General features: G+C 42.3%; 1 protein-coding gene across 6 annotated transcripts in view; it reads left to right on the top strand.

Annotated features, from left to right (window-relative positions):
- Positions 1-330: 330 nt before the first annotated feature.
- The window catches only part of LRRC7 (leucine rich repeat containing 7), a 241,668-nt gene continuing 214,180 nt past the window's right edge, over positions 331-27,818 (top strand). For 3 of the 6 annotated variants that reach the window (XM_075615839.1, XM_075615842.1, XM_075615841.1), the window contains exon 1: positions 332-1,373. In XM_075615839.1, coding sequence (XP_075471954.1) covers positions 1,349-1,373 — 25 coding nt within the window. In that variant the 5' untranslated portion in view covers positions 332-1,348. Of the gene's footprint in view, positions 1,374-27,818 lie in introns of all 6 variants that reach the window. The other 3 variants (XM_075615838.1, XM_075615837.1, XM_075615840.1) reach the window with 2 other exon arrangements.

The following is a 27,818-nucleotide window of genomic DNA, read 5'->3' as shown; positions in this document are numbered from 1 at the left end:
GTAAAGCGATATGTGCATTAATGGCGCTATATAAAAAAAGACATACAATACAAAGGCAAAATACCAAATTGTAGGAGACTTCCGCTATAATTTTGCTTTATAAAAATGTTTCTTATGATTTCATTCTATATTGTTGGAAAAAAATGTACACAGAAAAAAATCAATACAACATTTCCCAGCTCTTTTCTTTTTAGTTTGGTCATTATTAGGTAATGGAAGTTTGGCCAGGAGTCCTTAAAGTATAGGGTGTGGGGTGGTGGGGGGAGAGATCTGCCTGTGCTGCCTGTGCTTGTGAGCATGTTTTATCAGGATGAAGCTGCAGAGGCTGAGAACAGCTGCTGGAAAGCTGCAGAGTGCCAGAGATGATGCTGCAGCATGTGAGCTGGGGGGGCTTCACAGAGAGCGTGGGAGAGACCAGGGACCCCATTCTCTCAGCGTAGAGCACTGTAGGTAAAGGAGGAGGTGGTGGTGGGGGGGAGGAGGAAGGGTTCCAGGCAGGGTGCAGCACAGCAACAGGGGCAGCCAGGGGCTGTTACGTCAGACTGTGTAGGCGGCAGGGTGGTGCGGGGGCTGGAGGAGCTGCTTAGGCTCAGAGCAAGCATTGAATCAGCCCGGCGGGAGGCTACTGCTGCCACCTCTGCCTGAGCCTCCTGTCTCCAGCAGAAGCCTTCTGCACGGGGCTGTGCTGGGCATTCTTCTGCACGCTGCAGCCTCACTGCTGCTCTCTATACAGAACCAGGGCTTCTATACACAGAGAGGGAAAGAAGATTCTTCTATATATCGCTCTCTCTGTGTTACCCCTTTGGGATGATTATATTTCTATATACATGCATTTTTTTTCTTTGCCCATGTTGGCTGCTTTGTAATCCGCATGCATGTTCAGGGAGGACCAGGGTTGGGAACCGGAGCGCAGGGAGCACCGGCACAGTGATGCACCTGTATGGAGGTGGAAGAGGATGATCCCAGACGGTCTGGCTCGGATACAGCGGCTGCAAATATCTGCTGCTCCCTGCATCTCCTTCTCAGCAGACATGTAACAGCTGGATAACGCGCAGATCGCTATCACGTGCGCAATCTAACTAATGCACCGGGAAATTGGCCTTTTTCTATGTCTCTTCTGTATCAGCTCTCACTGGGAGGATGTGCCGGGGACATGCCTTTCTGTAGACTTCATCTGACACACACTGCATGCAGCGTCTCCTCTGCCTTCTGGGTGATTGTGCTACAGTTCCACCTGAAGGACATCTTCTAGGCACCATGGTCTGGCGCTGCTAATTTAAAGTGCTCCTTCCCAACCTGCGGACCCCAAACCTTAGGAATATCACGTGCAGAGTTGTGTTGAAGACTAATGGGCAATTTTTCATCCCTCCAATGTGAGTATTCACCTGCTTAAAAAAAAGAAAGAAATGTAAACAAGTTCTGATGGTCAGTCTGAGGCAAGAGACTCAATGTGCACTCATGTCCTACAGATGTGTCCTACAGATGTGTCCTACAGATGTGTCCTACAGATGTGTCCTACAGATGTGTCCTACAGATGTGTCCAAGCACATTGGGCATGTGGCATGATTCCTGCGACTGCTGAAATGATCTGTGTTTGTTGGCTCTGATTTAATCACATCATATTTGCAATATATCTTTATCAGGTGACGCTAGAGATGTTCTTAGAGGTGCAATGCCAGTGCTTGCAGTATATCGCAGTATATCACTACGTCAGGACACATGGGCACGCATTGTTGTATGATTATTTTCCCCCCTATGAGATATCATTGGATGATATGACTCTGGGGTTTTTTGTTTGCCTTCCTCTGGATCAATAATAAGTACGGATATAGGATAAAGTATCTGTTGCCTAAATTTAGTATAGGTTGTACTTGATGGACCTAGTCTTTTTTCAACCTCATCTACTATGTAACTGTAACTATGTAATATGTTGTGCTAATCACACACATGTCCTCAGTATATTTACACTGGGGCAGTAAATGGTTTGTGGTGTCTGTGAGCTTCATGAATAGTAGGTGCTCCATGCTTTAAATGTTAACAATGACTAGCACCAGTGCAAAAATGAGTTTTGTGTTTTGGAAGCATGCTCTAGAGAGCAGGGATGGCCAACTCCAGTCCTCAAGGGCCACCAACAAGCCAGTTATTGGGGATATCCGGCTTCAGCCCAGGTGGCTCAATCTGTGGCTTAGTCATTCTGTCTGGGCCACTGATTTAGCCACCTTTGCTCACCCTGTTGGTGGCCCTTGAAGAGGTGGTCACCCCTGCACATAAAGAACTATGAAAGATATATTAGAGGGCATTTGTGCCGCAAATAAAGGGGACAACGTAAATATTCGTGAAAAGTCCTAATTCTATGATGTTCTGGGTTAGAGAACTAGGCCAAATATGCCAGAAAGGTTTGTACTGTATATTTGGGCATATTGCAACCTGATGAATATTCAGCTCTATATTTCAGGTGGAAAACAACCTTAGTGCTGTAACTATAGAGCAGTATGGGTGAGCCCTAACGCCTATAAAGTCAGCGGGGACAAGAAACACTTCATACCAAGTTGTACCTCTCTTGGCTGTGCGGTACAGCTCCCCTTCTGAGTTTGAGGCTTTACTGTCAGGCAGGAAACTTGTCATCTATTGCCATAAAATACAGCATGCCTATGTATCTCCAAAGCTTCTCTGTCTCCACCCCTCCTAGTGGTGTGGTACCTTTGCAGTTTCTAGCACTGCATTATTTTGTACCATGGGAGTTCAAACAGCTCCTGCCTGGTTCCCATGCCTCTGACAATTGACTGATTGCTTTTGGTATAGAGCTAAAAAAAAAAAAAAAAAGGAGCTATCTTGGGAATGTTTTCTATTTAAAGGAAACGCATACTGAGCCCTAAATGAGAGCTTGGTTCTTTACACCTTTCCCTTCTTTGCCAGCTTGCTGCTTTCTTAGTAGAAAAAGACATACCACCTTAGTCCTTTTGGGATGGGGTTTCTATATTTGGAATGAGGATTCAGTGCTCGCACAGAGTCATATTGATCAATCCTGGGCTTCTCCCAGGCGAGCTGCAATTTATGGCTTTCCCCCACCTTTTCTAGTTTTCTTCTTGTATAGTATTTTGAATGCTAAGTCAGTTTTGGGTATATGGAACAATGTGCAGGATAATTAACTGTCTAAAAACTCCTGGATAATGTATGTACCAATAAATAGCGGTGCAGAGTCTCCATGGAAAATGGGATAATCCCAATGAAATTAACTTTCCAATCAAAGAGGAAATATTCAGAAGTACTCAGTATTTACCTAATATTCAAAATTAAATTCCGCCTTAAATACAAATATACACAAATTTCAATAAGCACAAATTTTCAGTTTCAGACCAGATTTACTATGCAGGATTAAGTAACCTATTTAATTTGTAGATTTAACAAAATGCATAACTGCACCTCTTTACTCGCTATTAAACAAGAAGTACCCCAAAATGGGTCAATATTTGCCTTGTTGGTGTCTTCAGTGTGATGTAGTTACTGCTTTATCAGATTTAATCTATTAAAATATATAGAAATGCATTCAGAGGAAGAGATGATCACGCTGCTGCCTATGTGAACTGATGCATCAGATACATCTGGCAGTGTGTTCGTTATTAAGGAAACTAGGGATTTGAGAGGTATTTTCTAAGTGGTGGTATTTCCATAAGGCAGCATTTTGGCCTCAAAATTGACCACTTACAGTTCTTGAGGGAAGTGAGTCCATAAAAGGATGAAGCAGGACACAGACTACAATATTTTATGTACTAACCGTCACCATATAACAATTTTTGTTGCATTTATCATGTTCCAGAATAGCCAGTATTACCTAAGTGGTGCTTTTCCTTAAGACACCTTCTGGCGTATTCAATAAATAAGCTGTAAGGTGTCATCCAGCACCGGAAGGTGTCCTTATAAAAGAGCAGAATGTGCGGGCAATGGTAACATATGGCATTTTAATGTGTGTTTCGTTGTTGGCACGGCCCTTTCATTTTGGCAGCCACTACATGTAAATTTGTGCACCATTATCAAAAAGCTCGTCCATAGAAACAAACATAAAAGGGATGACACCCAATGGGTGGTCTAGAAGCTACCAATGTTTCATGCCCTGTAACATTTAGTGGATGTCAAGGGTACCATAAAAAGAATGATGATTGCTTGTGTGGGAAAAAGAACAACCAGCACTAATATAACCAAGCTAATATGACTACAACCCCCCCCCCCCACCCGCCACCGCCTCCTATTATTTTATTTATTGTCATGCAAATATATAGAATCCATTTGTGTATCTATATGTCTTCCTCGGTCACCTGTACCTGCTTCTTTCACTCCACTGTCAAGTTAAACAGTGGGTAAGCTGCAGATAAGGATTCTGGGTAACGGCAGGCAACTGAGCTCACTGGGCATGCCACCTTTGCCTTCTTATATTTTTTTACATTGAATTCCTAGTGCTTTTGACGGCTGCATTACCTAGAATTGTACACCGAAGATAAAGCTAGTGGACCCACACAAAAACAACTGTTTCTTCCTTTTGAACTCCGTTTGATCTCTGCTACTCACTCTACACAATAAGCTGTTTGTGGTTGGAAGCCAGTTAGGCGATGGTGGGTAATAAGCAACAAAAACCCTCCACTGTACAAATGGCATTAAAAAAAGCTTCATATTGCAAAGCCAATATAACCAACATCCCACTGCTAAGACCCAAAAGGTTGAAACAGCTGTCTGTGAATAGGTTACTGGCTATGCACTTCTTTAACCCAAGCTGTGCTGAAAAGCTGTGTAATACGGCAGACATATGCTTAAAGAGCTTCATACTAAAATGGATAAGAAGCAAAAGGTGACACTGTGCTCATTTGCATGTCATTTCCCAGAATCCCTGACTGAAGTTGAAACACTGTATGCGAAGAGATAATGGGGAAAGGCAGGGTTGCAGACCTGTCTGAGACACGTGATATTTTTATTTGCTGTTCGCTGTACGCTGAAGGGATGTTGTCCCTTTTTTTTTTACCCACCACAACTTATTTAATGAGTGATTTAAAACAAAAAAGTGGATTCAAGAATGCTTATCTGTCTTCCCCTGGTCCCCAACCCTGTTTCATTCCACCATTGTTGGTATTGTTATGAGAAGGTTTCAATCAGTTTATTTTTACAAATACCGGGAATAACAATCTTTCTGTTTATTGCAGATGATATATTTACATGTTACAGTCATAACTAGAAAATGTATTTCTCATACAAGCCTCTTTGGAGGCGGAATTCACCTCCCACGCTTGTACGATGAGAGTGAGGAAAAGAAGACAAATTGCCAGTACTGTCAGGACTAAGTGTATAAGAACTGAGAAAGCTCAGTAACAGTACAATCTTAAACTATAAATTACTGCAGGTCACAAAGATGAGAGCCCCATCACTTTGGTTCTCCAGCATTTCCCCTTCAGTTTTGTATTGATTGCTAAAGTTGTAACTCACAAAAGTAAGAATCGTGCAGGAAACTTGACGTGTTGGGGCATGGTGGTCAGATTTTACATCTTAAAACAAACTACTGTACATAATTAAGCAGTGATAAAAAGGAATGAGGCAGTAGATTTTATAGCTAAAGTGCATTTTGGTACCATTGTACATCCCGGAAGAAATGACTGTAATTATATCATCTACCTGTAGTATAAGTACACCTGAATGTGTAGGGTTTTGTAAAAGTGATGCATTGCTCCAAGGAAACATGCAGTATGGATGCACATTTGTGTTATTCTTCAATAAAGACTTGGCAGTTTTGATGTACTTGATGTGTTTATACACTGGGAAAAGAAAAAGGTTCATATAAGAACAATAGGTAAAAACACACTTTACCTGGATGGAATTATAGTACACTGGGTAAAGGGGTGATCTTTGGCTTGAATACAAAACATTGTAATTTTGATTCCAGTCTCCGTCACTAACAGTGAGTCATCTTGGGCAACTTTCCATCACTGACTTCCTTTGTCTAAGTTTACCCACGGTTTAATTTGTTATAATATTACAAATTACTGTACACCTCTCACTTTGGCAGCTGCCCAATGGACCACAGTGGTAGAAATATTCCGGTAGATTGGGCTACAATGATTCATGGAGTAGGATAAAGCTGGAGAACAAACATTTTGGATATAAAAGGACACCACAGAATCATGGTGGCAAACAACCCTGAACCATCATGACATCGTGGACTAGACACTTTCTGGACACATTAACCCTTTAAGTGCCCTTTGGACATACAGTGTCCACTGTACAGGAACACGGCTGGCACGCCATGGCACTAGGCTTATTTTCTAGAGGTAAATTACGAACGGAGCGCTGACCACAATCCGCATGAAGAGTAAGACCCTCCACTTCTGTCAACACCGCCAGAATGACATCAAGAACATGTGCTCGCTCAGGAGCGATCTCATGACCCGGAAGTCCCGGAGGAGGCTGTGGCCATGCAGGTGGTAGGAACCCTTTGGCACTAAATGGGTTCAAGAGCAATGTGATATTGATATATTCTAATGCTTACAAACTGTAATGCGGACACCTCACAAGTTCTACATGACTCGTGGTAGCAGCATGTCTTTGCTATTCCTTACCTTCGATACACCATAAAATGATGAGATGCAACTTTCGGGGCCTGTATGTCCGTAATGATGTGCGCCAATGCTTCGACTGACATGTTTTATAGTAGCAGCAAATGTACATTCACCGTCTTTCATAAGCATTCATTGATTATTCCTGAAATGCACATCAATTTAGAGCAGGGCTGGCCAACTCCAGTCCTCAAGAGCTACCAACAGGACAGGTTTGCGGAATATCCCCGATTCTCAGTCCGAGCCCCTGATTGAGCCACCTGGGCTGAATCAGGGATATCCTGCAAACCTGACCTGTTGGTAGCTCTTGAGGACTGGAAGTAGCCACCCCTGATTTAGAGTGTTCTGTTTAAAAGTGCAATTGGGGAGCACCCCTTTGAAATAAGTCGGTGGTTGTGCAAAATAGTAAAGAGCACAAAGTAAATAGCGTGAAGGTATAAATAAAATCCGAGAGATCATTTGTGGAGATGTCCAGGAGCAAAACCACAGGGAAAGATCATTTGTTTAGTACTTGGATGTTTCATCTATTTTTTTCCCCATTTTTTTTTTAAATCTCTCACAATCGTCAATTATTACTTTTTCGTGCATTTTCTGTGTCTTCCTGGTGTTCCAATCTCTACTCTCTCACTTTAACCCTCACCATCCCTTTCTTTCCTCCGTTCTATTCACCACCTGCTATCTCTGAATATCTCATGTAGGCCCATGTTTACTAAGAGGTGCTATGCCATTTAGATGACTGTGTCATAAAGTGTGCCTGGTGTCAGAAGGTGTCTTATGACATAGCATCTTTTAGTAAAGATGGCCCTTTTTTGGTCTCTTCCATTTGTCCCTTTTATTCTTCCTTTTGTTCTTAGCTTCGGGCCGGACCAACGTTACTTTTGATCTCTATCTGTTCCACGCACATACTTTCTCTCACTTATATTATTTTCTTTCCATCACATACTTATCCTTTTCCTTTCTCACTCAGTCATTTCTCTTTGTTTTACTATATATTCACAATTAGGGGTTTATGTAATTTTGCGGAGAGAGGCATTTTCATGCTGCACCAATGTATCAGTTTGACTGTGTGTTACAGTAGCTTGTGTTGGAATAACTGATACAGTAGTTCATGGAAAGGTATTTTGGTTTGTTGTGTTTGATAAATCTGACCAGCAATCCTAGTTGTTCCAGTAATGAAGCTTGTATGGAAGGCACCTGCTCTTATGGAATAAGAAAGTGCATCATTGTAGTGCACTAAGGGGCTATTTCAATGCGATCGGCAAAAAAGCCACACTGACTTGAATGGGGGTTTCCGACTGCTTCAGATTATATTGAATTACCCCCTGAATGTGACTAACATGCTCACTCCAGTTTATAATTCAGTGTTCAATGGCTCCTCTTGGCGTAGGATTTTCAGCTGCTGCATTATCACATTTGAGATCTGTTGAACTCAATACATATAGTTTTTTCATTCTGTATCCAAGATAAAACTACATCTGTCAAATGTTGTGTTTTACTTTATGTGGTCAATGACATTTATATACATACACAGTTCAGAAATGAGTATTGTATTCCTTCAGATAGTGGAAGGGTTATGCTGTTACACCTGAAAGATTATGAACTGGGATTACTTTCAACTGTGTTCTTGTGTGTAATACTGCCATACCATTGACATACATACATTAATACATAATAACCTGACAAGGCAGCGTTGTGTTATGTTCATACGAACTGAAGTTTGTAAATCTACAAAACTACTAAGGCCCCGATGCACAAATGGGTGTTAAACTTTAGCACGCCTCAGCTTATGTTCATAGGTATGGGAGTAAAGGCGTGTGAAAGTTTAAACCGTTTAGTAATCTGGGCCTAAGAAGTGAGTGCATGTTGCCATTTCTGACTCATGGCTGCCTTTGGAAAGTAGATTCTAATCAACTGACCCCGTATAAAAATAATAAAGGGCCATTGAACCATACAAATCCTTAACCACAAACAAGTTATTAAATGTTCCTTTGCATGAACCAGAAATGATACGTATGTGACTACAGGTGTCCCAGTATCCGATCACTTTCCTGGGTAAAAACTAAGGCATCTCACAGTAAATACCTCAACATTTCAGTGAGATTCTGCTGCCAGACTAATGGCCCATCGGTTTAACACAGCAGGGGTCCCTGCAGTCCCGTTCAGTTTGATTCAGTTTGAATGGGACAGCAGAGACCCCATGCTGTGTTAATCAGATGGGCCATTAGTCTGGCTGCAGAAATCTCACAGAAAAGTTGCAGTTTATTGGGAGATTGCCCCAGATTTCCCAAGGCAAGTGATCGGATACTGGTGGCTGCAGCTGAATGCTTTCTGCTTTCAACCTAGACATTGTTAGGTTTGTTTATTTTCGTGGCTTTGTAATGATACTAATGGAGGAGTATAGATGCATAAATAGTTACATAGTATTTGACTCAACTATTTTAGTCTACTCATTTTATCATGTAGATTATGAAACAATCGGTGATTTAACTTAATGGTTTGTTCATGTTTATCCATGTACGTTTCTCAATTCCCTATATATCCTAACCTCCATGTCTGCAGACCGCTACCATGATATTGTGGAAGAATGCGGTGGGTTTATTCAACCATGGTGTGACAACGAAGACAAATCTAGGGAGTGAAGATTCCCACATTTATCTCATAAAATATCCAGTGTCATCAATGTTACAAATAACCCTTCACCGTCCTAAAGCCAATCTTCATTTGAAAATAAAATGTTAAGACACTTTACCTTGATAATTGTTGCAGTTTCTCTGGTTTGATTTTAGATTTTTTTATGTGTAGGCCTTCTCACTTTTTCCAGTAATCTTAAAATAGATTTTAATAGACTACAGAAATTCTTACTACATTTTTGCGTTAATGGATACATATTGACAACAATTTGTTTAATAATAAATGTAAATGTCTGTGTTTTTGAAGTCAGGCAGAGATAACATTGCAGCTTGTTACTGTGTGACCCACCCGCCATCTTTGTTTACCCCATCATGGGCTGACAAAAATAATCAAATATATAATATGTATCAGAAGCAGCACATATGGCTAATTAAAGGAATGCAATGGCTTATTTAAACAAAAACATCAATGCCCCAATGTAAATAGATTAATCTGGATGTAAAATACACGCATGGCCATGTTAAGCTAAGAAAGCATGAAAGGAAAGATAAGTGTGTACAGACCAGATATCCATGAGTAGGTTTTATCCTTCTGTTTGCCATGGTATTCAATATAAAGACATTTCTGTACCATGGCAACCACTGCCTCACATTGCTGCTCATATACTGCTTTAAAAATATCATTACATCCAAGAAACATTCTTACTTTTATTTATATCACTTCTAAACAAAAGATAATGGCGTAGCCCAGGGGTCCTCCAGCCATCAAGACCACCACAACATTTCGGGTTTTAAGGCTATCCCTGTTTCAGCACAGTCTTCTACTGAGCCGCTGATTGAGCCACCTGTGCTGAAGCTGGGATGTCCTTATAACCTGACCTGTTGGGGGGTCTTGACGACTGGTGTTGAATACCCGTGGAGTAAACTTATCAGTGCCAGGTAGGCATTTGGAAAAATGATGTAGACACCTATGGCATTTAAAAAGTTATATAAAAAGATGGCTTGCCACATGATATACTTCAGGGCCGCATGTGCAGGCGTGCTGGGGAACACTGTCCCGCTCCTCTACTTACACAGGGAACTAGGGATTAGCACACAAGAGGAGCGGGAGCAGTGCAGCAATTATCATTAAGCCACTGATGCAGCGGGGAGAAGCTACAATCCATGCCCACAACATCTCCGCTCCCTCTGTATTAGGGAGAGTGGGCTGCTGGGGTGGCCAGTGGTTGGGGGCCGCAGGTGAAGTTTCTCAGGGCCACATACAGTGCCCGGGCCTGCCTGTTTTAAGTCATGTTTTTCATCGACGTGGTGTAATCAAATCAGCTTCTTAAAATAATCCTCAATTGAATGGGGATATATTGAAGTCGGGTTGTTCAATTAATATCTAAATGGACAAGCCAATAACATTCTAACAATACGCAGTGAGTGCTTCTTTCCATTGCTGCAAACTTTTGTTAATTTCACTTTATAACAATTGCATTCACTCTTATACTGAAATGGAGATAAATGGAAATGGTTGTTGCACACAAGTGTGTAATCCACTTTCTTTTTAAATACTGAATGATTATTTCACGTTTTATCTGACACGGTAAGAGTTCTACCCAGAATCCTTGTCTGCAGTATATAACCGCTGTATGACGGGATGCAGGCTCGGGACATACCCATGGGCTCTTTGTCATTACTATTTCATGCCTGAAAATGCTTTGTAAGCTTTACCTTTTTCCTAAGCGGCTCAGTTTTACATGGAAGTTGTGTTGCCTCATGATTGCATGCATATTTTATGGTTTCAATGGACTGAAAAAAACAACGCAACAGAGTTTCCCAAGTGAGATCCCAAGTAGGACTTAGAGATTTCTTAGTGCAGTCTCTGCCATTTATTAGAGAGCAGTGGAGAATACAATGATTCAGGTCATGATGAAAGGTCTGTATGGTACCTGAAACTTTTCCCTCTTCACTGCTCTCTAATACAGGGTGCGCAAAGTTTTCTTCCTGCGCCCAGCTGCCTGCTCTCCCCCTTTGCTCGTGCCCCCCCCCCCCTTGTTTGGCTTTGGCATCAAATGATGCAGCAGGGTCTTATGACATCGCGTGACCTTGCTGCATTATTTGACACCGGGTTGCCATGACGACGCGTCACTGGACGGCAATGTAAGTAAAGTTACAGAGGTCTCACGCGATCCCTGGCATTTAATTTAAATGTCTTCAGGGAAGCGCGGGGCCTCTGTAACCACTGACCCCCCCCCAGAAAGCCGCCCACTTTGCGCACCTTTGTTCTAATAAATGGAAGAGACTGCGCTACGAAATCTCTCAGTAGCGTCCTACTTGGCATCTCACTTGGGAAACGGTTGCATAGTTTTTTCAGTCTGTCTTGTGCTGGCCAAACCTGCAGAGTTTTTTCCCCCATCACTTTGTTTTCCCCAACATACGTTTTTGTGACTGGTTTCTATGGACAAATACTAAAAGTGCAAGTTCTAAAATAAAGTTACAGATGTAGCAGACATCATTGTCCCATTATCGCAATGCACTGCGTTATCACTGGAGCGTTATCTAACAGTAGTGCTATTGAAAACAATAGGCAAATCCCCCCATGATTTGTCTCTAGTTGGTCAACAGCTGAGATAGGGCTCTATTTACTACATTGATGTACTTATATTGTGGGAAGATCAACTTCAGCAGCAGTTGTCATAGAAACACCTTTGCAAAAGAAAATAATGGCTTTTCCCCTCATCTTAATTATGGCTTATAGCTGTAATAAATGTTCTACAGGGTGAGCATTGTTATTTAAGACGGGGGTGCTCAACTCCAGTCTTCAAGACCCCCCACTCCTCCTCCGCCCCGCCCCCCCCCCCCCCAGCAGGTCAGGTTTTCAGGATATTCCAGCTGAAGTTGAAGACTGAGCCACTGATTGAGCCATCTGTGCTGAAGCAGGGATCTCCTTTAAACCTGAGCTGTTGGGGGGTGGGGGGTGGGGGGCACTTGAAGACTGGAGTTGAACACCACTGATTTAAGGGTTAATACCCAGTAGCCAAACGCATGGTTACTTTTTGTACTAAATCTGTTACAATACGGAGCATATAAATAATAAACATTGTTGTTACAAAGTCACATTTTCCGGCCCCTCCTTAGATGCAAAGCTTGGACGCTTTAGGCTGCATCCACGGTGCCGGCGTCACGCTCGCCTGTAGCTGGAGCGATACACGGCCTGTTGGATTGCGTGCCGGGGGACGTGACATCACGTGAGCGGTTCGCCCTCATTGGCTGAACCGCGCACGTGACCCGGCCATCGCGTGGCAAAATCACATGTATTTGATTCCTCGCGCAAGGCAGGCCCCATCGCGCTCGCACTTGCACGGTCTTTGGCCGCGCTCATTACCATGGACGCGGACTTACTTTGCAGCGCATTTCTGATAACGTCTCACAAGTCCCCTGACAATATTGGACATGTGCTGTCCGATGACAAAGGACAGGCTCTGTGTATTTAGAATTATAGCCCGGTAGATAACTTGTCACAACTATTACACATGTTCTGTGATTAGCAAGAAAAAAACTAGTTGTAATGACAATTAAAGGAGTGGGTATTTGGCTACCAAGACAACACGAGTAATCTGTTAAATCAAGAATGGCCAACTCCAGTCCTCATGGGCCACCAACAGGTCCGGTTTTAAGGATATCCTTGCTTCAGTGCAAATGGCTCAATGAGTGGCTCAGTAAATGACAGCCACCTGTGCTGAAGCAGGGATATCATTTAAACCTGACCTGTTGGTGGTCCTTGAGGACTGGAGTTGGCCACTCCTGTGTTAACCGATTCAGAAATTTTCCAATTGGATATACGTCTGTTTTCACCTCAATTTACGCGGCATTAGAAACATGATGGTGTTCTGCAGTACACCTTACACACCTTACACACCTTACACACCTTACACACCTTACACGCCTTACACGCCTTACACACTTCCTCTTAGACATTGCTTGTGATCTTATAGAGGAAACTACAAACATCCCATCATGCTTTATTAGCACTCTTTTCACAATGGACCAGTCTCCCTAACCACACTTCATATACGAACAATGGGAATGGGAGAGAACAAACCAGTTACTAGTACCTCAAATGACACACCAGTCATGTACACAAGATATGTGCACATTTAGTAGGTCTCTGGTTTCCTGTTCCAACGCGGTTTTTATTTTGTAAATTGCATGCTTCCTTCAGAAGATACGAGTGTTTGAAATATTAAGGTTAAAATGCTCCCCAGAACTCAGGGCAGTCTAAAGGTTACAATGTAACCACAGCAGGTATAAAATAAAGCAGGATCTGTTCCGCGGCTAAAGGTACTGTACATTATATGAGGTAAACTCATAAAAAGTGTAGTCTTGATGGGATTGTTGCTTTAATTTGAAAAGGTTTTGATACAAAAAGATTTATTTTTTTTAAATATTTTTTGTTTACCATAGGTCTGAAGCAGCGAGTTTCCGGAGCTGAACCCCATTCATTTCAGCTCCGGGGACCCCCTGCTTCCAAAGATACTTACCTCCAAAGGGGGTGCTGGGGATTTTCAAAGCTCCCGCGTTACGTAGGCCAATAGGAAGCCACACCGGTGACATCACGGCTTCCTATTGGAGTGCAGAGCGCGGGAGCTTTGAAAACTGGCCATTACGTGACCCCTGCTAGTTTAGCAGAGTGGCTATCGGCACCTACTACAGATGTAAGTATCTCCGGAAGCAGGGGGTCCCCAGAGCTGAAATTAATGGGGTTCAGACCCCCTGCTTGAATGCTATTTTTTTTTTTTTTTTTAATATTCAGAAAAAGTAATATCGCCGATTTGGATTACCACAAAAGGAAAAAGGAACCACCAAAAAAAGGCAGTAAAGCAACCTTGAAACTATACTTTAATAATGCTGTATAGACGGAAAAATATATGAAGCGATAATATGAAGTCGAGTGCTTCCTCAGAGAACTAAAAGTGCAAAGTATTTTCTTCTAGAATCTTAGCTCTTATCTTTCCATTTCACACAACATTTCAACCTAATGAAGGGGAAAAAAAAAGAAAGATTCCCTTACGTACGCTGAGGGTGAAACGTCTGCACTCATTCATACTGTTCCCCTCAGAGAAGTAGAACGTAATTGCAAGATAGTCACACAACAGGTAGAAGGTGTGAAGATTTCGGAAGATGATGGCAGAATCTCGGAAGGAGAATCTGTAAATGCTGAAGAATAAATTTAAACAAAGGAGGAGGAAGATTATAGTGGTGCAGATGAAATAAAATGTAAAAACATACGCACAAGTCTGTGATACTCGTACAGCTCGACAGAGACATTATTGTGCCCCGGGCAGAATACAAATATGGCACCCCTGTAAAACAATTTTATTCTAGTCTCCCCACCTAGACTATTCACCGCAGGTCACTTCGCTGCCTTCCATCGTCACCGTGAGTCACCTTACCGGCTTTTGCCATCTTTGGGTGTCCTCACTGTTCAGGTCTCCCCAGCCACGGGGCGCCTAGCCAGGACACATATTATTTTTTTCCTTGTGGGGTGGGGGAGGTTTGGGGCTGTGTCCTGGCTGCTGGTGGCCAGGCTGGGTGTCCTGTGCATGCATGCTCTTGCCAGTGGCCACGCGGGGTGCCCTGCGGCTGGTTGGGATCTGAGCAGTGAGGACATTTGGGGAGGGCAGTGGGGTGTCTTGCGGCGATGGCAGAGGGCTCCCCTTTTCAGTTGGCGCTACTTAATCCGGGACTGGATACTCGACCCTTACTGCTCATATAATGATACATTTATCTCATACACATAAATTCGGAGTATTTCATAAACCCGACCCAACTTTGTCTTTTTAATCCCGGGCTCGAAAAATCTCTAATTTCCCATTCCTTTATTTTTCTAACGTAGATATCCGCCAACCCCTCTGTGCCTTATTATTTTGCCCGTGATCTCATTCCCATACACCAGGAGTGGCCAACTTCAGTCCCCAAGGGCTCAGGTATTAGGGATTTCCCTGCTTCAGCAATGGTGGCTCAATCAGGATGACTGCCTCCTGTGCTGAAGCACGGATATCCCTAATACTTGCACTGTTGGTGGCCCCTGAGGACTGGAGTTGGCCTCCCCTGACACGGGAGATTTAAACAAATGCTAATAGATGAGTGAGAGCGGACTTGGGAAATTATATTCGTTTTACCAATATTTATTTTTTTGTAATATATAACCTCGTTTGGCTTTTCTTTTGTATAGATAAATTTAACATACTGAGTTAAAAAAACAAAACCATGCACCCCTGGACTAATTCTTTCTTCTTTAGCAAATGTGTTTTGAATTGGTGTCAATATAATGTTTGTAGTCATAGGTATAAGTATAACAGAGCTTAGGTTTGAAGAGTCCAATAACAGGTTTAATAAAAATGCAAAACATTTCTTTCAGCTACTTGGTCCATTGAAATGATAGCTGTAAAAATAAATGGATGCTCCACACAGCTATGGTGATAAATTAGAATGGCACAAATAAGCACTGTTTCTTAGCAGTTTATTGCTTTGTTGGATCCTGAATGATGCAAGATACACATAGTAAAGGTTTACTTTACGTAATACTTATGTCGGGGTAATAATAATTATTGTCACGACCCTGTGACACAGAAAATGTTTCATAACAGGAGAACGTTTCGCTTTGCTATACTTATTCAAGATCAGGGGTGGTCAACTCCAGTCCTCAAGACCTACCAACAGGTCAGGTTTTCAGGATATCCCTGCTTCAGCACAAGTGGCTCAATCAGGGGGTCAGTCTTTGATTGAGGCTCCACTCCAGAATATTTGACTCAAATGGATGCAGAATTTGATACATCCCGTTATAGGTGCATCTTGAATAACATGTGGACGCAAAGCAAAAACGGAAGCAAGTACATTGATAGATTAAAGAGGCAATCCAAGCAGTTTAAATTTTGGATTTTTTTTTGTGTTAATATATGCTGCCTTTGATTACCTTTATTGAAAATGAATTACCTATGCTGACAATCGATTAGTTCTCTCGTGATCGAGAATGCCAATTGTTGGAACCTTATGGTGTGTAGTTTGGACCATGTGCTGCTCCGCAGTGCTGGCTTTTCAATTTACAAGAAATATGTATATCTAGCGCTATTTTTCTGGGTGTTTTTTTGTGCTTATTTAAAGGGGCAGTCCCATCGAGTTATATTATATATTTAAAATGTTTCTTAATCAGCTTATCAAAGCAGGAGTTTTTTTGGGGTGAAAGATTCAATCGCATTTGAATTAAAGTTATTTTTCTTTTCTGTATAATACAAGGGAGGGAGCCGTGCACACCAATAAGAGATGCAAAAAAAGTTAGTGCAAGAGAATCATTTTAATGACTGGGCACCGTCATATAACATCCAAAACATACAACGTTTCGCTGCCTGCACCTTCATCTCTGATCCTCTTATTGGGGGGCATGGCTCCCTCTCTTGTATTATATGTAGTCACTCTGACTAGGTCCTTTGCCTGTACCACCCATTTTCTTTTAGTCTCTTTGTTTCTTATCGTTTGTCCTCATATATTTGGGGCACCCCAATTTGCATAGATCCTGATTTCTGTGTGTTTAGGTCTTTTCTGTATGAAAAATCAAAACTTTTCTATTCTCGTTGGGATTGATGTAACTCTAATTAATCTCACTTGTCGCAGCATCATTCATTGTTAATAAAACGGCAAAGAAACAAAACCGTCTGAATCAACAGTTTACCTGTATACGACATAAGATAAGTTAAAGATTATAAAGCATTTTGTTACCATGGAGACAATAAAAGTAAAACATTGCCTAATTAAACAAAATGATGTTTGACACCTACTGTACATTTAACTCCCTAAACAAGCCCCCACCATCAGTTTACTTTGGTGCTAGGAGGGACTTGGCCTTTAAGGCACCGGGGCTCAACTCCTGTCCTCAAGATCCCTCAACAGGTCAGGTTTTAAAAATATCCCAGCTTCAGCACAGGTGGCTCAATCAGTGGCTCATAAGGATATCCTAACAAAAACCTGAAGTACTGTACAGGGAATTATAGTGCAACACGCAAAGTCAGACAATAGGAAAGGAAATCCGTGCCCCAGAGAGCTTACAATCTAAGTGGTATGTTGGGAGACTTACACGGACAGCAGGTGAGGGAATAAGTGCAGTAGATGGCAGTGCTCGGCCACGATGGTTGGTCGGTGCGACTTTCACTACATTGTCCTTTGTTCTCTTTTTTTAGAAACAATTTGCTAGAGTTACACACATGGACATTTTTATTGATGAATTTAAAGGAGAAAAATGTGTTTGAAATTTTTTCATATGTTTGAAGCGTGGGGGTCTCTGGAGCTGAACCATGTAAATTTCATCTCCGGGGACCCCCTTCTCCCCAAAATACTTACCTCCGTAGTGGGTGCCGGTAGCAACTCCTGAGGTTTTAATGTCCTGGTCACGCGGGCCAATAGGAAACCGCAAGGGATGATGTCAAGACTTCCTATGTGCCGTTGTGATATGGGACATTTAAGTCGCCATTATGTTCCTTACACACTGCCCAGCCGGAGCGACTACCAGCACGGAGGTCAGTATCGCTGGATGCAGGGGGTTCCCGGATCTGAAATTACTGCACTTCAGCTCTGGAGACCTCCTGCTTCAATCCTACTTTTAAAAAAAAAGGAAAGCAGGATTGCTGCTTTAAGATCATATTTTAGCATTAAATAAAATGTAGCTTTTAAATATTGAGGACCTACTGTGTGTCTGGTGCTCTTGCCTATGATTACCAGAGCTATGTTACTGATGGATACCATTGATGCACGCATTGTAATTATTATGCTGCAGAACCATTGTAAGGCACCGAGGAACGTTGACTCCACGGCGTGGAGCAGATCCCGATGGCTGGAGCAGATGGAAGTGTAATCAAACAAATGCAGCACACTGAACGAGGCAGTAGCGAAGGTCAGGCAGGCGGAGGTCAGGCGGCAGGCAGGATAACGATATAACAAGCTGGAGTCAGGACAGGCAGAAAGAAAAACGTAGTCAGGGAGGTTGTGATCGTGCAGGCAGAAGGTCAGACTGAGCTAATATCCTCTGGTAGCAAGGGTTGGAGTCAAGGGCATAAACACTTTGAACAGGCATCAATAGGAAGCCAGGGGGGATGTCCATCAGGATCATTATCTACAGGTGTGATCAGTGGAGCTCAAAAGTATTCTGTGGTTGTGGAGCTACTGTACCCAGCAGTTGGTTTAGCTCACACTGCTAGAGCTTCTACCCTGAATAGCAGAGGTTGGGGTCACGATTACGTTGAGCTTGAAAACAATTTTGTGTTACTTTGTTCTGGGTTACTGAGCTGTTCAATGTTTCTACTGTAATTTCTCTTCAGCCACTTACAACTTTGGAAAAATTCTTATCTGCCAGATCTGTAGTCATCCAATGTAATGTTTTTCTCTCAAATGTGGTGAAATTCAATGTAGTCGTTTTTGAAATGCCAGAAACTCCAAAGGTTGGTGAAACTGCAGACATTCATATCATGTATAAAGTTCCTTGTATAGAGTACGCACCCCTGAAAGTTCTAGAGCAATGAGCCTATAGTACATCTTTGCCAAATGTAGGAAACATGCTAATATTTTCTCCAGGAAGAAGTCTCATTGTCATTACTGGAGCCAGGAAGAATCGAATTCCCGTTATGAGACTGGCAAATGTTTCAATGGGGATTTTTGTTTTATTTGGATCAATAAAACTATAACTATAAATAACAGGATACGTTTGGTGACCAATTAGAAGTGAGCAAAGGTCAAACTTCACGTGAACATACGGTATTTCTTTTTTCAACCTAATCTAGTATGTTACATTTGTTACAGCTTGTGAGTCTGAATTGTTCATGCAGATTTGAAAGAGTTTCTGATATAATAGAACGAAAGAGATGCCAAATTTCATACATCACAGTATAATATTCCATCATATAACATTCCCCTTCATCTCCTATAAACATTCCCCAAACTGCTGGCACACAAGAGGCCAAGCCAGTAAGGAACAATTCTAAAAACATCTTCAAACATGAACTAGTGTTTAAAATATCTTTCTTAGCATCAACTTCATGGCAATAATATACTTTTGTGAGTTTTATTCATGACTCTATTTTTACTCACTAATTTCAGAACAACAAATTAATAGTAAACATATAACATCATCAGTATTTTAAACAGATTTTAAGCAGTGGCGTTGAGTATTTGTTTTTAAAATATTAATATCAATTTGATACGCACAAGTTCAGTGATTTCCAGCATGAGGTACACAAACCCTTAGGGATTTGTAAGGTGTCTTCAAGAGGTTCGAGAAAACATATGTAATGGCAGATCCCAGGCAGTATTGTGGGTTTCTGAGCCCGTGTGGGGACTGAGCACTTTGTAAGGCCCAAAACTGCCCTTTAGTGTGGGTGGTATAGATGTGAATTACAGCAGGAGCTTTCAAAGTCGCTCCCCACAATTCTTTGCATCCACAGCGACGAGGCATTGTAGGGCGTGACTTTGGAAGCTTTCACAGTAATGGGATGCTACACCCCCCATGCTGTCTGCACACACTGAGGGGCAGAGTGGGGCCTTATTAAGAGCGTGTTCCCCCCACGAGCTCAGGCGATTATACTGCCTGGGATCAGTCAAACGGTTTTACTAGCAATAATCTGATGAGTAATAGGTAATTAGATGTATTAATTAGGGGCTTGCAGAACAGATATTTTCTAATAGGGGGAGCACAATGTAAGAAAGGTTGGAAACCCCTCCTATAGTTAATGTTTTTTTCTGCAAACATCTATATATAGTGCATAACAAGTACTGTGCAATGTATATAGGTTTTGGGGGGCCAACTCAAATTATATTTTACACATTTTCTCTTATAAACTGATTCATATATTTGTCTGTCCTCATACAGTTTGAAATCTGACAAACTACTATACCATATGTGTAGCAATGCAACAAAAAATCTACAGATAGCCCCCTGCTGTCCCCTGTACATTATGTACTGTACAAATGTAGTCTAACAAAGCGTTTTTCACTAAGTGTACAGTATTAGAAAGTCACAGTCCTGGTGGATAAACATTACAAAAGGCCCAACAATTTGATGCCCACTTCCAATACAAGTGATTGAAACACGTTATAGTAATTACAAGACAAAAAACCGAGGATCAATATAAAAATAATTTAAAACAAATTCAAGACAGATACTGCTCACTAACATGAGACCATATGGATGAGCGCAGCAGGGCGCGGATGAGGAGTATCAATGAGAAAGTCCTTGGCTGGTTCTAGAGGACAAAGTTGCAACCAACCCTCCCGATATTAGGACCGTATGAACAGTCCCGCAGCCAGGGTTGTTTTGCGAGTCTCATCCAGCGTCGGTACATCCACACATGTGCTGCTCTCGTTCTTGTTCGCAGCGCACGTCCGCATTCAGCGTCCACTGTGGGAAATGACGTCACTGCGCTCTGCTGGGCCCCGCCATCATTACCCCCACGTGTTTTGCTTGTATAAGCTTTGCCAGGGGACATTATACTAATTTCTGCTACTTTGTATAGTGACTTCAAAGCATTTAATACTAACAAATAATTCTGAACCGAGTTGTAACATTTTGATGGAAAACGAGAAATGAATTCCATCTTTCTTGATAGTCTAAACTATTAAAAAAATATAGTGTTATCCAACATCTTCAAAAATAATACTCCACATACACAAATACATATCATTTATGAACTTACAAATATTACAAATGTATTTATTTTAACAAAATCCATTTTTTAAGGCAAAATAATACAATTGTTGTGTAATGCAGTAAATTCAGTAGCTGTCACAATCTACTGAATGGAGTCTATGCCTGAAATCATAAGTTGGTTACTGTTCCAAGTAAAGGGTGTGTTGCAACATGCTACTGTACATGATACAGTACATATAACATCTTATCTACTTAGTGTTCACTGGCAAATCCCAAAGACTAATATCTCTCCCTTTGGTGGTAACTGGTGGAGATGTGTTTTTCACAAGTTTGAGTCATTTTCTCACATATTCACAATCACCTGGTTATCATTTTGAACTTCTCTAAATGCCATTTTAACCTATTCATAACATTTGTTATAAGCATTAAGTGTATTATTTACTAAACGTTTTCTGACATAGGACACCTTTATTGACTTCAATGGACTGTGCGGTGTCTTCCAGCACCGGAGGGTGCATTATGGCAAAAGACTGCTTAGTAAACATGGCCCTGAATCCATAGACTTGTACATCTGTTTTTCAAAATTCTATCCCCATCCCATTTAGTTTTTACTTGTTCCCTATTATCTTCTATGTTACAGGTAAATAGCAGAATATTCTTATTGAAATGTGGTCCAGGGGAACGTTCCATAGTGTCCGGTTCACTGGCAGGGGAAAGGCTGTTGGGCATTTTTACAGAACTAAGGATCTCCCTGAACGATGGACATTATAGTCACAGACTAACGGATCCTCCCATTACCAATTTGTAATAACAAAAAGAAATATTCTACGTGCAATGCATGTTAAATGGGTTTCTCTGCGACCTGACTGTATTGAAACTCTAATAGGACCCCCGCGTGTCCAATTATGCAGCTTGAGAGAACAGAAAACTTGATCAGTGCTTAATATTAAAAGCTCATTGGGATAGCACATGTTTCCACTTTTGTGTCAGGATTGGATGCAACATTATTGCTTTGCAGTAATGAATAAATAACCCAGCACACAAACAATAGAGATAATATACAAAGGAAATCAAAGGCACACTCACGCTGCAGCTGCATTCTAAACTCCAATTGGTTACATTTTGTTACAGTTTCCAAAGGCACTTAGTGATCTGTTCCCTCTGAAACATTATGCTCTCTAAAATATTGCTGTTGGTTTACAAAGTAATTTTAATCCCTTTAGAATCAGCAGGTTTTTACTGGAACAATGGATGTAAACAGGCTCTCTGAAAAACACTGTTTGAATTGAGGAATTGCCAGTCACTTTGCACTAGGTTTGTAAACGTTTCCCAGTTCAGTATGTGTGATGTAAGCAAACAGTTCAAGATATGAAGATAGTGGGTGCTCCAGTAGTTCCGGAATATGTTAGAAATCCTCAATAAATGAATCATATGAGTACAACTCTTATGTGGAGTGGGTCTAATATGAAGTGAGTGACCAATGTATAGTGATTCCCAATTCTCCTGAAGGAAACAGTCAAAAATGATATTTTCAACTTGCTGTATCCTCATTGGAGAAAATCATACATCTCCATAACTCACAATATCTTGCAATGAATCCTGAATAATAGTTTCTTAATTTTTTCAATGGATCTTACCCCTTCCTAAAGCCTAGGAGTGATGTGAGCAAACCCTGCAGACCATTGCGCACTCTTATTTTTTGCCTTTGCTAAATCTAGTGCTGTGTTTTGACCCCCAGTAGACCAATAAATAGCCCCCAAAGGTGGTTTTGCTAGGATTCCCCAAATGACTGGATTATATTTAAGAGGAAGAACTTAGTTGAAACTAGAGGAGGTGGGTGGATCAGGACTAAGTTGGTCATACCTGTTGAAAACACCCAGGGCTAAACATAATGTAAAGTCGTTCTGTAAAGTTGAAGTAGAATTAAAGAGAGAAAACATCATAACATAATGAGGAGATGCCCAAACCGAGGGGGGTAACCGTAGGACACATGCATTAGAGGAGATGTTATGGGACAACTCACAGAACGGAGAATCAAACGCCAGAAGGAACTGCAATAGTAAAGTAAACATGGGAAGGATGTTGATCCATAGAGTAATCTGATTGCAAATATTTGGGAAAATTATTTTTCCCCTTATGAGATATCATTGGATAATGTGTCACTGGGGTTGTGTGTTTGCCTTCCTCTGAATCAATATACTGTAAGTACGGATACAGGATAAAGTATCTGTCGTCTAAATTTAGCACAGGTTGAACTTGATTGAAGTATGTCTTTTTTCAACCTCATCTACTATTTAACGATGTAACTATGTAACTATGTAATAGGTAAGAGTTTTCTAATTTGACGATTTGATAGCAGATAGCAATGAGATTTAAATGTGGTGTACTATATGTGGGAACCATCCCACCTCTGAATCATAACAAGTGAACATAGTGCCCGCGAGGAATGATCATGTGAGCTATGAGTGACAACTTAGGCCTTGCCCCCGCTGCATGCTGCAGCGTCCGCTGTGGTGGACGCTGCGCTCACCAGAGCCCTCCCCGCAACGGCGCCGGGCCCGCTGCGAGGGGGGGCCGCAGCGCTTGCGCGAGAGCTACTCCTGCTCTCAATAGAATTGTGAGCAGGAACTCGCGTCGAGCGGCTAGGCACGCCCCCCGGCGGTTCAGCCAATGAGGGCGAACCTGCCGGGTGACGTCATGGCCGCGCCCCCGTCACTCCTCCGCCACGCCCCCCCCGGTCTCTGCTCCTGCAGTGAGCTGCAGACCGGGGAATCGCCGGAAACGCGCAGCCAAAAGCGCGGGCGCGCATTACAGCGCCGTGACCGGGGCCTTAGCCTTATGCTTCTAATGTGTATATTTATAACATGCTTATTCCAGCAGCCTGGGAAAGGAAAGAAAGTATTTAACATTGACATGTTTTGTTGTGATCTGAAAACACATTGTCATTAGAATTGAGCATTTAAGCAGTCACAAATACAGTTATGGTGAGTAACACAGTGGCAAAACCCCTCCACCGTACAAAGACCGGAAAAAAAAATACCATTTATGAGCACTGCCACGTGTCTCAGACAGGTCCACAAATCTGCCTTTCCCTATTATCTCTCAGCTTAGAATGCTTCCACTGCAGCCTGGAATTCTGGGTAATGATATGCAAATGGTCACGCAGTGTGTAATTTTTTACTTATACATTTTAACATTGATCCATACAGTGCCAGATTAAGGGGCGGGCTGGGCACTTGCCCAGGGAGCCAACCGAAATGGGGCGCCGCAACCTCCGACCCCGTTTCCATATTTAAATCGGCCTTGTCGATGTCGAAAAGACATTTAAAGATGGCACGTCAGATTGGCGAGTGCGCACGGGACTCGGAGCAGCAGCAAGGGAAATTGACCAGGGCGCTCGGCTATGCGGTACAGTTACGGAGCGGCAGCGCAGAACAGTGCATGCAGGACCTGTCCCGCGCTGCTGCACCATCAATGTCCTGCGTGGCCGAGCGCCCTCGTCAATGTCTCACGCTGCCGCCACCGCCCCAAGTCGCGCTCCCACGCACCATCTCTGACAAGGCCGAGAAGGATTCGGACATTTCAAGATGGGGTCGGAGCGCGTGCGCACTTACCTTTTGCCTCCTCCTCTTTCGGCATCCCGCCATCACGTGGCAACGCGTTTTCATGACAACAGAACGTCATGTGGCATCACGTGGTCACAGAAACGCATCGCCACGTGACATCACTGCGTCATTTGACGCAGCAACACTGTGTTGTATGGAAAATGTTCACAGCAGTTTGGATACAAAGGTAACAACAAATGAAACAAAGCTATGTTTTTATCATGCTTACTGAGTTTTTATTTTTAATTCAACAAAAGCGTTTGTGGAGTTATTTTAGAGTGTTCTGTTGGTGAGCTGCAGACTCCTGTTGGTTGTCAAGGAAACAGAATGTGAATTCTGTAATAACTGGTTTTAAGGTTTTTGTTACATTTGAACACATCTTTAAATCTGTGCTAAAGGGGTCACCATTTATCTTTTACCCTCTAGTCTTGGCAGGGGTAGGAAAAGGCTGCAAATCATCTTATCAACCCAAGGTTTGTGAAAAATACTGCATCAAAATGTATACACGCAGAGTAAAAATCACAGGTGCCTCACATTAAACTACGCAGAGGAAAATCCGGCCCGGAAAGTGCCGGCGACAGCGACGCGACGGCGACGTCAGGCTACGGGTCACTGGAAAAATTAAATAGAGATGACTTCCAGCGATCGCGACTAAGCCGTCGCTCCTTTGCGCCGTCGCATCGCGCTTACTATAAGCGCACGCGACGGCGGCAATGCATTTGTTTTGACTCGCCGTCGACGGCACTATAAGCGCAGCCTATGAAGCAACATTTTATTTAACATGGAATATACATACGTTATTAAGTGCTGTATGTGGAATGTTTGCAGACTCTTGTCCCTGCACAAGGGTAGAACTTTCCCAAGATTACAATGAGGACGTTACACTCAGATTTGCACAACACTCCGTCCGGGGCTCCAGCGTCAGTGTCTTTACTCACTGAGCCACTCCTTCAAACCCAGTATAACATCCTCCTATCCCATACTGTCACACAGATGCTTGGTGAACATCTGAGATTTTATCAACATTCATATGGCAGAACAGGATGATGATGACATCATTAGCATAATTATCATATGAGTTGGTTGACATACAGTCGTAGAAAGAATATGTAAAAGATATAAAAACAAACATAGTACAGTAACTAACAAACATGCAACACTACTAACAAATAATAGACAAACGATTGCTGAGACAAAACAAATGACTGATATAAATAAAAAGCATTTAATACAACAACTAAGTGAACAAATAAATTATATCACTAAAAACAAAGGGTCACACGTGCACTCCAACAATAGTTGGACTGGCCGCTTACCAGACACTAAAGAGTAGAAGGCAGTGGATAAATCTGAGAGTATCCCCTGTCGTGATGGTAAAATTCAACTCCCGAGCGTCTCATAAGATCAGCAGGAGCTTCCGAGGGGGACCCTCCCTGCCTTCCACACCCCAGACCTCCGCAGAGTAGACTACTTTTTTACCCCTGAGGAAGGAAGCGCAGTCTTCTGAAACGCGTAGGGTGGTCTATGCGTGCACAGCTGTCCTTACAGCATCCACCACACTTTCTATACCATCTCCACGGACACATCCCGGCCATTGTTCTGTCTACGGCTGCTGCTGCGCTGAGCTGCGCATTGACGACATCGCTGGCCTGTTGCTGTCGGCTTGGATCCTGCGCTGCTGCTGCGCACGTGACGATGCCTTCCCCTGCGACACGCTGCCCTGCACGTCTGCCCTGCGGAGGTCTGTGGTGTGGAAGGCTGGGAGGGTCCCCCTCGGAAGCTCCTGCTGATCTTATGAGACGCCCGGGAGCTGAATTTTACCATCACAAGAGGGGATACACTCAGATTTATCCACTGCCTTCTACTCTTTAGTGTCTGGTAAGCGGCCAGTCCAACTATTGTTTGAAGTGCACGTGTGACCCTTTGTTTTTAGTGATATAATTTATTTGTTCACTTAGTTGTTGTATTAAATGCTTTTTATTTACATCAGTCATTTGTTTTGTCTCAGCAATCGTTTGTCTATTATTTGTTAGTAGTGTTGTATGTGTGTTAGTTACTGTACTACACTATGTTTGTTTTTATATCTTTTACATGATTGAGCGTCTTCATGAGGAGAGTCCAAGTGTATCTGACCTAGGGTGTCAGAGTTATATCCCAGGCTGCTGGCCATTTTTAGTAGTTATCCATTAGCGCTGCCTTTTTTGTTGTTTCGTAGAAAGAATATATAACTTTTTAAATTACACTGTGTAGAACCGTATATTTTTTTTAAACTGAACATACTCCCTGAACAGTGTACAGCCCCTAGTGAGCTTTTAGAGATATAATCAGATTTTCATAACTGCGTGTGAATATTGATGAACAGAACCGTGGGAGCTCTATAACAGCAGAGATATCATCTTCCCATTATTTGGTACAATGTCATGAACTGTCACAGTGTATTAAGTTTAAACGTACTGTTTATGTATTGACATGGTTAGTATTAATTGAAATTGAACAATAGAAGTACAACAAATACAATAGATTTTAGTGGCAAGTTAATGCACATTCCACATTTCTCACTAGACTATGTACACAGCTTGCCCCAAAAAACTTTTCAACTAAACGCAAATCAGTGGTAGGTAGTTTTTTTTTAAATATTTTGTCCAGTGTTATTTTGAGAAAACAATGAAAGCAGCAATTCCCTCCTCCCCCCCTGTCTTCCCCCAAACTGATTTATTTTTTACAACAACAGGGTACCCCCAGAGTTCATCCGTGGTCCCCAAATCTCCGGCACCCTCCGGTTTCCAGTTTCTTTTAAAAAAAACAAAAAAAACATGCACACCTGTGTCATTAATAAACAAAAAGGTCTCCTGATGACGTTGCAGCTTTCTATTGGCTACCAAGTGACCCTTGACCCAGTGGCCATTTTGTGTCTATGGGGATTGATGTAGGAAAACACAAAGGATACCCACTCTACCATAATAATGTGGGTTGAGCAGGTGCACTAGGGAAGAGCAATCCCCATATAGAACAAGAGAGAGATCCTGAGGTAAAGAGTACCGCACCAAGGGAGGGAAACAACAGGAAGTTCCCTATAGCATGCACTCAATGCTCGCTGGGAATGTATATGTGTCCCACAGAACAGTGAACAGTGTGTCCCACATATACATTCCCAGCGAGCATTGAGTGCATGCTATGGGGACCTTCCTGTTGTCCTTGTCCCCTCCTCCCCCCCCCCCCCCTTCTTGGTGCAGTACACTTTACCTCAGGATCCTCCCTCTTGTTCTGTATGGGGATTGCTACTTTAAACTCAGGGCAATGTTAAATAGCTTTATAT

This window comes from Ascaphus truei, chromosome 10 (genome assembly GCF_040206685.1).
Source record: "Ascaphus truei isolate aAscTru1 chromosome 10, aAscTru1.hap1, whole genome shotgun sequence".
Classification (NCBI taxonomy): domain Eukaryota; kingdom Metazoa; phylum Chordata; class Amphibia; order Anura; family Ascaphidae; genus Ascaphus; species Ascaphus truei.
The sequence above is the reverse complement of the archived record's forward strand: the minus strand, read 5'-3'. Positions and strand labels throughout refer to the sequence as shown.